Raw genomic sequence first — 13345 nt, 5'->3', positions numbered from 1 at the left:
TATTTTTTCTTGATTCGGATTTCGTGTGATTTTGAGTTTAACACTACTAAAACAGATGAGCTGAACAACATCTTGTTTTGAAGAAGTCAAAAGAGTTGTTCTGTTGTGCACAAAGAAGGGCAGAAAGTAAGAGGGAATAGATTTTGTACCTACCACTGTGCATGGCAGCCCAGTTGCAAGGAACTGTGCTCTTTTGTCCCAGTGTCTTTCGTTTTGTGCGTTAGTAAAGTGTAGTCTTATATTTGATGTTTTCTTTCTTTTCTGTTCATATGTAGAAAGAGATGATCAGTCAGCACAGAGGAAAACTCCAAATTGGTAGGGCTGAAAGTACGGTTGGGCTGTTACTTCCAGCTCAATACTATCAGGACTATTTAATCTTAAATGTAAGATTGAATTAAAGCCAAACTTCCTACATATTGTGGATGTCCTTGTCTATTTCTGCTGCCTTTCCTGTGCGTCCTGAAGGGAATCGCTGTGCCATCTTGGAGATTTGCGCTCTTGTGAAATCTGGCTGTGGTGAAAATGAAGCCCTTGGGCCTCACAGAGGGCTTTTGCTCGGGCATCATTCCTTAGGATAAGAAGAGCCAATCCTGCCTTTCAAACGGACTGCATTTCGAACTTCAGGGTGCAGAAGCAGCTGGCTTTAGGTACGCAGGCACTCCCGGCCCCATCAGGGTTGGATCAGGGTGGTGTCTATGGCTGCTATGCAGAAATCTGGCTTACTGAGAAGGTGCAGTGCCAGGTGGGGTGGCTAGGAAAGATACTCATCTTAAGCCAGAACATCACAGATCAGTGTGTTCCAAACTCCCAAATGGGATAAATGTTTTAGTTCTTAGTTCATTTTTTTGTTGAGCCCTTTACCATTGTAGTCATAATGGGATCCTAATTTTTGTTTCCAGATGTCTGTCAAGCTTATGTAATTGTTTCAGTTACTAAGTATTCATCATATGTGTATCAAAAATCCAAATGAACATATTAAAGCATACTGTTACCAGTTATTTCAACCAAATAAATTTCACCAGTCTATCTGAGCATTTCCTATTTTCACAGTTAGATAGAAAAAGTATTTCCCTTTTTAAATTTTTTTAAAGATACAACGTCTATTGATTTCCTCTCATTAAAAAAAAAAATCAATACACTAGGCCCCACTTTCCTTAAGGATTCCCCACTTTTCTCAGTACAAAAGCCAAGCATTTTGACTACTGTTTAGGGAAATGCGTTTTTTGAAGAACTGCTTCTTAAACTCTTTTTCTTTTTAATTACAGTTTATCTCTGTACCGGGGTAATTGCAGGCCCATCAGATTTGAGCCACCAATGCTGGATTTCCATGAACAGTAAGTTTAACATTTTTGGACTCTATTTTCCTGTTAAACTATCATTTTATATGTATTTGTCTTGCCTTTGGCCTGTGTTATCTATGTAAGAAAATTATGTTCAAGTCACCAGGAAACAAATGTTGAATCTAGTTCAATACTAGGAAACAACTATTAGGAGTCTAATATAATAATACTGAGAACATTTGAAAAATACCCCCACATTGCACTCTTTGGTTCGGAGAATCTTATCTTCAGAAGCAGCATGAAACTTAATAGGTTAACTTTTCTGATCAGCACTTTATTTTCTTTCTTATTATTTAAAAGTTTTTTTTTTATGGGCAGAACAACAGTGATTTTACTACTGGAAGTCTAGGCTAAGGAAATAGTATTTGCTAGACGCATATGCTTTTTTTTTTTTTTAAGACACCGTACTGGGTTTGAACCCAGGTGTGCTTTACCACTGAGCTGTAGCCCCAGCCCTTACTTTTTACTTTGAGACAGTGTCTCACTAAGTTGCTGAGGCTAGCCTGAAACTTGGAATTCTCCTGTCTCAGCCTCCTTGGTCACTGGGATTACACACGTGCGCCAAAGTACAGCTTTTATACCTCACAACAGAGAAAGTATCACCAACCCAGAAAGGCTGACAAAAGCAGATGCTACATACAGACCCAGTCCAAGAACAAAACTGCTTCCTTACACTGTCCTTATTGCTCACCTTCTACCTCTGGGACTCAGGTTTCACACATTTCAGAAACTTACGGAGAAACAGGGTTTTACTCTATTGGGCTCCAACCCGATTAAGCAGATGGATGAGGAGAGCACCTGCGCCATCAATCATACCATCCTCAACTCCACCTCCTTCCTGGCCTCTGCCTCTAGGCCCTCACCCTGACCCCTCCTGCTCCAAATCAGTTCCTTTCCTTTATTTTCTGGACATGAAGCCACCCATCTTCCAGGTTGGCCTGTGAGCTTTTAAAGAGCATGCTGTAGAATTTCTTCTTCTGTCTCCAGAAACTGCCCCCCTGCCTGCCCCCAACGAGAATCCCAAAGGGCTTTGGAAGCCAGTGAGTGCCCCCATCCCAAGGTCTTAAGAGAGGGGTAGTAAGGGGTGAGAATCGAGGGATTGGGCAGCCCAGGTGAGCTCTTTTTGGGCAGGGCCAGTCACAGCGGTGCCACTTGGTAAGTTAGCAGAAATTTAAAAGGGACAAGAGGAAGCCATGTGTGTTTCGGCTCCACTAATTAGAATCCCTGATAGGGCCACAGTGAAGCTTGGATTTTGGTTCTTCATGTGTGCGTATGCATCTGGCAGTGTGTTTTACTGGTATGATCAGACTGTTCGGGCAATTTTAGACCTTTTTCCTTCATTAATATAAGTAATGCTGTGTACTATAAGCTTGTCCTAAATGAAAATGTATGTGCTGAATAGCAATCCTGTTGAGTTTAACTGTTCCCTCATTCTTGGACATTTAGTTGTTTCTTTTTTCTCTTCATGCCATTGCTATAGTGAATGTCTATGCATAAAGGCTTCAGTTTGTTTTTTAATTTTTGAGATTGGTGGGTAGGTAGGTAAATGTTAGACTATTTCCTTAGTCTAGATTTCCAGGAGTAAAATCCCTATTGTTAAAGTGTTGATGTACATTGTCAAATTGCTCTTTTCCTTACTTAGAAAGGTAGTTTTATTTATTTCACTGCCATTTACTCAGGTATCTATTGTTCGATACATCGATATCCTGACTCAACAGATGAAAATTACAACTGTCTTTAATGCTATCAAAGTTGTACTTAGCTGTTTTTACTATAATAAACATACTAAGTTTAAATAATTTATAATTTAAAACCTAGAATAATCAAAATATATCAGTTAAACTTTTTCGAATGATTAGCCACCAGAAGTAAAAGATATTTGATAGCAGATGTTTAATGGAGATTGTATTCCCACAGAGATCCCATGGGTTTGGGGGGCTGGAGTGCAGATAGAAGTTTGCATACTTAATTGTGCATTTCTAGATGTAATCAGTATTTGGAAGTAGTCATTATGTAAATAAAATTAACTAGTGTGAGGGTTTAAAGACCGTGTGTTCAGATAGATAGTAAGTCACTATTTGGTTCTGTATGAGAACCTGTGGTTGGAAACGACCTTCACGTGGAGACACAGGACCTTTAGGAAGCTATTGGGTCAGGCGGGCTCTGCCTTTGCTGCTCTCTACTGAGTGGGACATCTTTCCCTGCTTGATACCTGCCTTCTGCCATGTTAAAACACTGCAGGGAGGACTTCCCAGTCTCAGGAACTGCATGGAGGTAGGTTTCTGTTCTTTATAAATTACCCAGAATGTGGTATTTCATCAGAGCAGCCCCGAATGGACTAAGATAGACTCAGTGCTGAAACTACAAGGAATATAGAGTTCTTAATCCACTTACAGAAATACGTCACCGAATCTCCTTACAAATGCAACATATTTAATGAAACAAGGAATATATTGATGTATATCAGGAGAGTTCATTATTTTTCAAATCAAGACTGTTTTGTTTCCAGTGTGTTCTCCTATTCCAGAGTGAATCACATTAGAGACTGAGGAACTCATGCCAAGACTATGGCACTAAGCAGTATCTGTGGCACTTTGTCAAGAGATGTGGGAGAGGAGATCAGTGCATAGTATCAGGATTTTAGTCTAAAGTAGTGAGGGGGTTGTAGTGGGTGTAGCTCTTGCCTAGTTCTTGGTAGAGCATTTGCAAGTAGAAGTCCAACTTTGAAAAACTTGGTACAGGTAAGTATTCTCAAAATATTCTTTAAAAAGTTATATGCAACTGGTGTTTTTTTTTTTGTTTGGTTTTTTTTTTTACTTCAGTATTTGTTTTTTGAGAAAGTTTTGTAAATTTTATTTTGAGATAAATACCTGAACTAAAACTAGAAATTCCTGTTCCAAATTAACTGTCTCTCAATCCATCAAGCAATGCTCCACCACCAAAATAGGAGAAGTTGGGATAAGATCAAGCAAGATTCTGGATTGATGATCTTGACCGTTTTTGTGTCATGGATCTCTTTGGGATGGATGAAAGCTGTGGACCCTCTTGCTTCCTGTCTCCCAATACACACACACACACACACACACACACCACTTTGCATACAGGTTCAAGGGGTTTACAGACATTCCCCTCCAAGTCTACTAGTAGTGGGTTCTTTGGAGCTACTTAGGAATTCCTGTGCTGGGCCATGGTTGATAAATCACCACCACAGAACTTATAGGAGTTGCCTGCTAAGCAAGCAGTATACGCTCACTGTAGTAAGCTTTAAAAAATACTTATTTGTGGGGGCAGGGAGAGGGAAATAAAATGCTACTCATAATCCAAACACCTGGAAACCTTAAATTTGAGCTTGTTTTCTTTGGGGTGGGTACCAGGGATTGAATTTAGGCACTCAACCACAGAGCCACATCCCCAGCTCTATTTTGTATTTTATTTAGAGACAGGGTCTCACCAAGTTACTTAGGACCTTTCTTTTCCTGAGGCTGGGTTTGAGCACAACAGTCTTCCTGCCTGCCGCAGCCTCTTGAGCCGCTGGCGTGTGCCACTGTGCCCAGCTGAGGTTGCTTTTTGAGTCCTTTTCTGTGCATCACTACTCATTTATTAAGTTATAAAAATATAACCATATTTCCTGAACATAGTATTTTATAACCTGCTTCTTGACTTCCTATATTATGTATACTGATAAAAATTCCACTGACTTTTCTGTTACTTTTACAGTTTTAAAGAAAAATAATATAGGTATATTTGTTAAATTCATTCACTGGAATTGTTTAAGATGTTTCTTTCTTGTGATCAGTGCTGAATTTAATGGTTTAAATGCAACCATGCCTATTTCCTTAGCAGACTGCCCTGTTGAAGTTTTTAGTTACCTTTAGACTAGACAATAATTTATCATGAACAAGAGGCAACTGATCAGAATAAAAGAACCAGTCTCTGACTGGAAAGAGAATAAATGGGATTCCTTAGCGGGACTGGTCCTTGGTCATAGAGAAACAGAAATCTCCTGAGCTTAGAGAAAGTCTGGAAGGTTTGCTGAAGACACACGGAAAGAAGGACAAACCAGTACAGTACAAACCAGGGTCAGGGAGCACAGTGAAGAAATTTATCTGAAGCATAGGGAAGTAGCTGTTCCCTAAAGTAGCAGACTTTTCCTTGATTTCAAAATGGTGGAAACAAACAAAAAGAAAACTCTTGGCTGTGGTTTGAATGTTTGTGTGTCCCCTCTCCCCCATCTATGTGTTGGAACTGTACTTCCTATGTGACGATGGTAGGAAAGGGGGCTCTGTAGATGATTAAGTCCTGAGAGAGGGCAGGACTCTGAGGAATGGGTTAATGTCCTTGTGAAAGGTGCCCATAGAGCTGCCTTGCTCTTCCCACCATGTGAGTATAGCAGGAAGACCAGAGAGAGGGCCATTGCTAGACCCCAAACATGCTGGCCCTCGATCTCCGATTCACAGCCTCTCCAACTGTGAGAAACATATTTCTGTTGTTTATAAGCCACCCATTATATGGTGTTTTATTAATGCAGCTGAAAGAACTAAGACCTTGGGTGCAGAAAGGCTTTAAATAATGGGAGAACAGCCTGAGAACAGCTAAATGGGAAGTGTATTTTATCTCACAAAGGTAGAAGCAAATCTGTAGGAGCTAAGGGGTGGGCAAATGTGAACTTATGCATATAGTGGTTCAGTTAGAGAAGTAGAAACAGCCAGAGATTCTAAATGTGTTGGTCAGAGTGTGTGTGTGTGTGTGTGTGTGTGTGTGTATGTATGTGTATGGAGGGTCTATCATAAGGAGTTGGCTTAATATGGTTCTAGGAACTAGTCAAGTAAGTTGAGATTCTGCAGGGGCAGGCAGCCAGGAGGGAAAGATCAGGAGTCAGCTGGACCTCCCAGGGTAGGGGCTAAAGCTTACAGTCTGCAGGTGGGCCTTCAGGGAAGGCTCTGGGGAAGGGATACTGCTAGTCCAGCTGCTGTTTGGAGTCTCTCCACCCGCACAAAGTCTAAGCTGTCTTTGAAAGGGCTTCCAACTGATTGACAGGCCCACCTAGAATAATATCCTCTTTGATTAACTTAAAGTGAATTGATTGGGTGCTTTAATTACATTTGCAAAATCCCTCCTAGCAGTACCTGGATTAGTATGTGACTGAATAGCTGGGAGAAGGGATACTGACACAGTAGGGAGAAGGGATACTGACACAGCGGTGGCTGCCTGACCCCCATCTTGCAGCCCTTGGGAGAGAACAGGTATAACTCACATTAACCAGAAACAAGCTGGAAAGGAATTCTGGGGACTGCAGGTTAGTGTCACAAAGCCATCACATGGTTATAAACCCAGAGGTTCCTAAATTTAGTACTTTTATTGTAAAACGTGGAAGGCGATGGGGTTGAAAATTTTGCTTAGTAATTTTAGAGCTGAGGTTCTTTTTATGAAACTTTACAGTAGTTTTAGGACAAAGAACATGAAACTGTACATTTTCACTGCCAAAAACAATTTCCAATGGCATCAGCAAGTAGCTGATTGCTGAAGGAGATCCAGAGATACTTTATGACACACCCTCTTTAAAGTATTGCACCTTTTTTTCCCTCTCCGAAACGAAAAGCTTGTTAGATGGCTGCAGTTTTTTCCCATATATTTCTTTCTGCCTCCAAACTTTCCTGCTCTTTCTTAAAGGAATATTAACTGAAAAACAATCAGAGAATACCACAGCATAGAGAGGCCCACTTCACGCCTGTCGCCTGGTCAGCCTCTCCCCACTTCTCTTTTGCTACCACTCCAGCCTTTTCATTTACCCTTAGGGAAAGTGGCCCTGTCCCTGACTCAGGAGTAAGTCCCATGAAATCTCAGTCAGTAATGAGCCCATTCTCGTGATCAGTTCAGGGATAGACACACCCCTGTTTTAGGCATTTGTACCCAGGGACTTCTGGAAAGCCCCTCTCCCCAAAAGGAGACACAGGAAAGAAAGCGCCCTCTTCCTTGCTGGGACTTGTCTGTCTGTGGTGCCGGGAACTGTGGCCCCATCCTGCCATCAGTGTTAGAGCTGAGCAGTTTGTCTCACAGAATGGAAGAACAAAAAGGGCTGTGTCCTTGGAAGGCTTGTCCAACTGCTGAGTCCACAGGCCCTGGGCCTGCGCCCCTTGGGTCTCTCTGTTAGGTGACACTTGTTAGTCACATCTTCCTTGATCTCTTGTGGAGTGCACAGTGCTTCCTCGCTCAGATCTTTCTCGGCACCACTCGTGTGAACCGCCCTCTGCTTTCCTCCTGTGTCTAAGCCTCTTCTTCCTCCTTCTCTTTCAAGGGCTTCTGTCCCTTTACCCGTCCACTGCCTGCCTCTGCTCTCCCACCTCACCCAACGTGTCTGACATATGCCTGTGATTTCCCCGACCCCGTACCCCACGCCATCACTCACCATGATAGTGTCACCAACGTCACTGTCATCGCAACGTGTCTTGCTGCAACTTCAGTCTCTGAGTGACCCCACCAGGTGGGAATCCGGGGGGCTTCCTGGCATTTGCCCTCAGAGCACTCCCATCACCCCTACCACACCTGTGACTGGAGGGGCCTTTGCTCATCCTCTCCTTCTCACTGCCCCCGCTTCTCCTCCTAGTCTAGGCCCCATCACTTCATATTGTCCTCCAGCACAAACCTGCCATTCTCCAACTTATGATCCATACTGTCAACAGAAAAATCCTCTTAATATTAAAATCTGATCATGCCACCCCTCAAAAAAAAAGTCCTTTAGTCAGTTCCTATTGTCAAAAGATAAATGCCAAATCTCCTGTGTGCCCACCACACATGTGGAGAGCACCACACCATTCCTGAAGTCACTAAGGTCTTCCTGAGTTCCAGGAATCATATTACGCATACTTTGAGAATTTCCCTCTAGCAGGATTTTTTTTGGCATCAGGGATTGAACCCAGGAGCACTTAACCACTGAGCCACATCCCCAGCCCTTTTTATTTTTTATGTTTTATTTTGAGACAGGGTCTAGCTAAATTCCTTGGGGCTTTGCTTAGTTGCTGAGGCTGGCTTTGAACTCATGATCCTCCTGCCTCAGCCTCCTGAGTCTGTTAGAGCCATGCACCACCACACCTGGCTCTAACAGGATTTTTTTTTTTTTTTTTTTTTTGGTGGTGCTGAGGATTTAACGGGAGTCTCCACACAGTTGGAAAAGTGGAGAGAACAAATGGCGGATTTGCTCTTAAGGACTCAGCGGTGGGGAAGGCTTCTGCCGTGTCTGCTTTGTATCTTTGTTATTTGTGAACTGTTGGAGCACAGCAGACACATAGGGCCTTTCGTTCCCTGATTGTCCGGCAGGTGATAATATTAACCAGGTCATTCTGCGTAACTAACGTGCCAGACTACATTTGGTCCCTCTGTTTTTTGGTCAGTGCCATAGTCATCTGGTTGTCACAGAGGTTAACTGAAACTTGTCAAAGTAAGTGTGACTGTGCTGGAAAGAGTCCTGAGGAGGTGAGGAATCTGCGGAAAGGCCAGAGGTACAGCTGCCCCTTGGGATAGAGGGTCTGCATGATCAGCACCCCCAGGACTCCTCTCTGCCCGTCATTTGTGCCTCTCTCTATTGGCTTACTCTCTGTCACTGCCAATGTCTTTTCCCTCCGTGATGGCAAGAATCCTATGACTGCTTCCAGACTTGCACTCTGGAGCTTTCTTCCACTGGGAAGCACTTGCTTCTGCTCCTTTAGCATAAAAAAGCTCAGTGTAGAGCCCAGAGTGATCACAGTCAGGTGTGTCCACCCACCGTGCAGACCAGAGGGGGTTTAGCAGTGGACATCTCCAGGTGCCATTCCTGTATTTGTCGGGCAGCCACTCCTCAGCCTGTTGAACCCCAGGGGCCAGTACCTGCCCAGCCAAGGTGGAAACCTTCTGTACCCGTAGTCTCACGTTGACCCCACAGAGGTGGAATGGATCCCCACCTAAAGTTTGGCTAGGATACCAGGATGATGTCACACATGCACTAAGCGGGTTTGAAGTGGTCTGATAAGCAGATGTTCCTTAACTTAATCTGGGTGTATGTCTCCATAAACCTTAAGTTCAAAATGTTAATAAGTCAAAACCTGTGTAATACACCTCGCCTACCAACAACAGCTCAGCCTGGCCTCCCTTTTTCCTTTTTCTTTTCTTTTTTTGTTTTTGTTTTTGGAATGGGGCTTCAAGCATGCCAAGCACCCACTCTATACTGAGCTGCACCACCCCCCCCCAGCCTAACCTCCTTTAAATGTCCCCAGAACCCTGACATTAGCCTACAGTTGGGCAGAGTCATCTGGCACAGAGCTTTCTTCAATAGTGTCGCATTCTCGTGGAATTTGTGAAATACCTGGAGCCAGAAAGCACTGGCAACACAGCCCAGTGCCAGTCTCAGTCGCTTCCCCCTTGATCTGTGGCTGACCAGGAGCTGCAGCCACATAGTGTGAGCCAAGAAAAGATCCACATTCAAATGATGATTCCTATTGAGTGCAGGTTGTTTTTGCACCATCTTAAGCTTGAAAAATCCTAAGCTGAGCCATCATAAGTTGGGGACCATCTACACTTATGTAAGGACACTTTCTGGAGAAACCACAGCAGGTTCCCAAGCAGGTCCGAAAGTGGCTTCAGAGAGCAAAGAAAGGAAATTTGCTTGGCTTTTATTGAGATTCAGGGCCGAGGCTGGTGGGGGATTCTTGCATGGTCTGTACTTCTCACTAGGGCCTGGAAAGGCTGTGGGCTTGTCTGTTGGCTTGCCCGGATGTAGCAAGATGAGGGGCATCAGTGGGGCTTGGAAACCACCGCTGATAAGCATAAGAAATGAAGGGAGAGGTAATGTGTGTTCGTAATTTTAATAGCCAGTGGAGTCGCGGTCCTCACTACTCCTGGCATCTGCTAAAGGATTTCAGGCCCTTTGGTAAGAAGGCAATGAAAAGTCCCTTTGCTTCTGTAGACCACCCTCCAAGTGGCTCCTCCCCACCTTGGTCAGCCCTACTGCACCCTAGAACTGAAAACTCATTAGGTTAGCATCTTGATTTTTCATCCTTTAGTTTAAACTGATTCTTCAGGCCTACTTTTCCTGCCTCCCTCTCTCCCCCACCACCAGCAGCCCACTGCAGCAGCCCCTTTCTCTTTCCACCCCTCCCCCACCGATTTACACGAATTCTGTTAAATGTTCTGTTTCCATAACAACTTCTTTTTTCAAACATTTATTGCAGACTGTAAAAGATGCCTTCGTTGGAAACTTGTTTTCCTGAGTTCTTCGGCTTATATAATTATTAAGGGCAGAAAATCTTGTTTTCAAATCCGAAGTTTGAAACGGCTACTTAATGTGTCAAGACTGGACATTTAAATGTTTGTCACTAAAAATGGAAGTCTTTATTCTCAAAGTAAATTCAGTTTATGAAGGTGCCCCTCTCTATGGACTTGGGGCATTCTTGGGAAGGTCAGGCAGGCCTCCTTTCTGAAGGAGTGTTTGATGCCCCTTGGCATTTCAGTTGCTGGCTCTTCAGTCTTTTTGTAAGAGCCTTTCCACCAATGTGTTTCTGAGTTGATGGTAGGATTTTGTGGTAATTGAGTGGTACAGAGTACTGCATATTGATTCCGCCCAACTTCCTGCCAAAAGCTGTGTAGAACAGAGTGCTGTGTCCCAGCCATTCAGAAGGTTTGTCTAAGGGCACTTGCTAGTCCATTTCTCCAGCTGTTTCCTGGCATTTAGTGTCATATTTCTGTGGCATAGGAAACTTGCCACTGACCACAAAATTGCAGCATATTTTCCAAGCTGGTCTCATTCATACTGCTTGTTCCTAATTCTTTAGAGCCTCTGACTCTTCTAGAATACAGACAGTTAGTGGCTAGTTCTGTTGCTGCAGCGCAGAGAAAGCTGTCCACTTGCATCAGCCTGGTTCATCTATAAATACTCGACACTGTCCCCTTTGTGCCTCCTTCTGTCTTTGGAGCAGCCAATAATGGAAACAAACAGGACCAGCATGGGCCTTGTCTAGAAATCTTTATTTTTAAATTCTACCTGTCCAGCCAAGCAGGTCACACAGGCTGCGTGTGATCAGCAGAATTCTAAGATGGTCTGCAAATGTTCAGGCCTCTAGTTAATGTACTGACCACACTTTTTCCCCATTACTCAAACACTAACCCAAGTGTCCCTGTCAGAATTTACAAAGTATAATGAAGGTCCCAGATCAACTGACCTTTAAGAGAGAGAGATTCTCTGTGTGGGCCTGAACTAATCCTTGAGCCTTTTAAGTGTGTTTGCAGCAATTAGGAACAGAAATGTTGGAGATTTGAAGCACAAGAGGTATTCGATGCAAGGGAGCTACTTCACACTGGTTTTGGAAATAGAAGAACTGAATAGCAAGAGGTAGAGCAACCTGAATTCTGCCGACAATCTGAATGGGTTTAGAAGGGGACTGTGAGCTTCAAATGAGAAACCAGCCTGCCCATACCAGGAGGCAGAAGCCTGAGACCCTCAGCAGATAATGCAGCCATTCTTAAAGAATGCTACAATAAGTCGTGTTGCTTTCAACCACTAAGTTTGTGGCAATTGGTTACAAAGCACAGAAAAATAATGCACTGTGTATTTATAAGTAAGCATGTGCCATAGTCCTGAATTTGCTCATGTCACCAAGGGAAAAGGGTGGAGCAGAGAGCCTCCCTCTGCTTCCTGCTGGGTACACTGCCCAGAATGAGAGGCAGCCTACTCTGTGCAGACACTCATGCCTAGAATGGCCTGCTTATGCCCTCCCTCTGTCCTTGTTACTCCAGGCTTCACTGAACAACCTAAGAACGTGACCCGTCTCCTCTGAGCAAGAGTTCGTCTCTATGGGACGTGGCCTAGGGCCTTTCCTTTCTGCTCATTCACTGAAGAGAGGGCAAGGCCAGCCTCAGTGGCACTGTGGAATCCTGTGTCCTTGCTCCAGCATCCTTTGATACAGCGGGCCCTCTGCAGCCCTGTCTTTTTAAAAGATACCTCAAAGACCTGTCCATCTTATACCTTGTTTTCTCCTTAACTGGGACTGATTAAAGTCACACAAGGGATAACATTAAGTAGTGACTGATTGATATTTATCCTGAATTCTATTTGGATTGTAGCTGAGCATATTTTTAAAACACAGTACAGAAGTGGTGAACTTTCAGGTTGAAAGGAGTCTGTTTTTATTTCTGTACTGTCATTGTTCTTCCATGTCTATACAAAGCTTGAGGAAGAAGACTTTCTCTTCCATGCAGTACTATAGACGGCTTCTTCCTGCAGTGTCCTGGCCATAGTGTGAGGCCCTGCATGGGTTTGTACCTGCTCACCTGTTTCAGAGTCCTGAGTTCCCATCTAGGATCCACGAGCCAGTTGGTTAAGGGGTCTAAAAATTGAGCAGGTTGGTTGCTTCTTATTTGAGGGTCTGAGAGTATTTAGCTTCCTGCTCCATAATGCCAGAAGTGTCCTCACAAACCTGCTTTCCTTAGCCTGCCATCGCCAGTCAGAACCCAAGCCCTGGTTCCACTCTTAACCTGTAGCAGGCTGTTGAGCCATGGAACTACCGTGGGCCTTGTGGTGGCTGGGCTGTGAGCCAAGGAGAGATGTTAGCCCAGGTTTCTGCTTTCCTGAGTAAAGCAGAGAAACTAGTTTGTGGAATCCCAGCTTTCAGGGCAGTCTGGGTACAGCCTTCCCAGGAGAGCTGCTTCAGTAGGGCCCTTGGCCGGGGAGCATCTGCCCGACTTCTGCAGAGCAGCGGCACCCACAGCTTTCCACAAGCCAGGCTTGGTTTAGGCCTCAGAGGCAGCCTCAGCCTCAGCCTCAGCCGCAAAACTCACATCAGCTTGTAAAGAAATCCTCCAGTGGTGTATGAAATAAAACAGCGTGAACTGTTATCAAAACCATTTTTAGAAGTGTGATATGAGTACAAAAGACAGTGAAGAGTTCTTAACTTATGCATTTTTTGGACCCTGTTGTGTATTTTGGGTAATATGGAAAAAAGATGTTATCATTCCATTTCAGGAAAGACAGAAAATGTAGA

At 43.9% G+C, this 13345-nt stretch overlaps 1 protein-coding gene across 4 annotated transcripts in view; it reads left to right on the top strand.

Moving 5' to 3' along the window:
- The window catches only part of Tmem131 (transmembrane protein 131), a 166191-nt gene that overhangs the window by 72963 nt on the left and 79883 nt on the right, over positions 1–13345 (top strand). For all 4 annotated transcript variants that reach the window (XM_046440299.2, XM_046440298.2, XM_046440300.2 and 1 more), the window contains exon 4: positions 1266–1334. In XM_046440299.2, coding sequence (XP_046296255.1) covers positions 1266–1334 — 69 coding nt within the window. The remainder of the gene's footprint in view (positions 1–1265; positions 1335–13345) is intronic.

This window comes from Marmota monax, unplaced genomic scaffold (genome assembly GCF_021218885.2).
Source record: "Marmota monax isolate L192 unplaced genomic scaffold, Marmota_monax_Labrador192_F-V1.1 WCK01_AAM20220418_F8-fsc00210, whole genome shotgun sequence".
Lineage (NCBI taxonomy): Eukaryota > Metazoa > Chordata > Mammalia > Rodentia > Sciuridae > Marmota > Marmota monax.
This window is presented reverse-complemented; position numbering and strand designations above follow the sequence as displayed.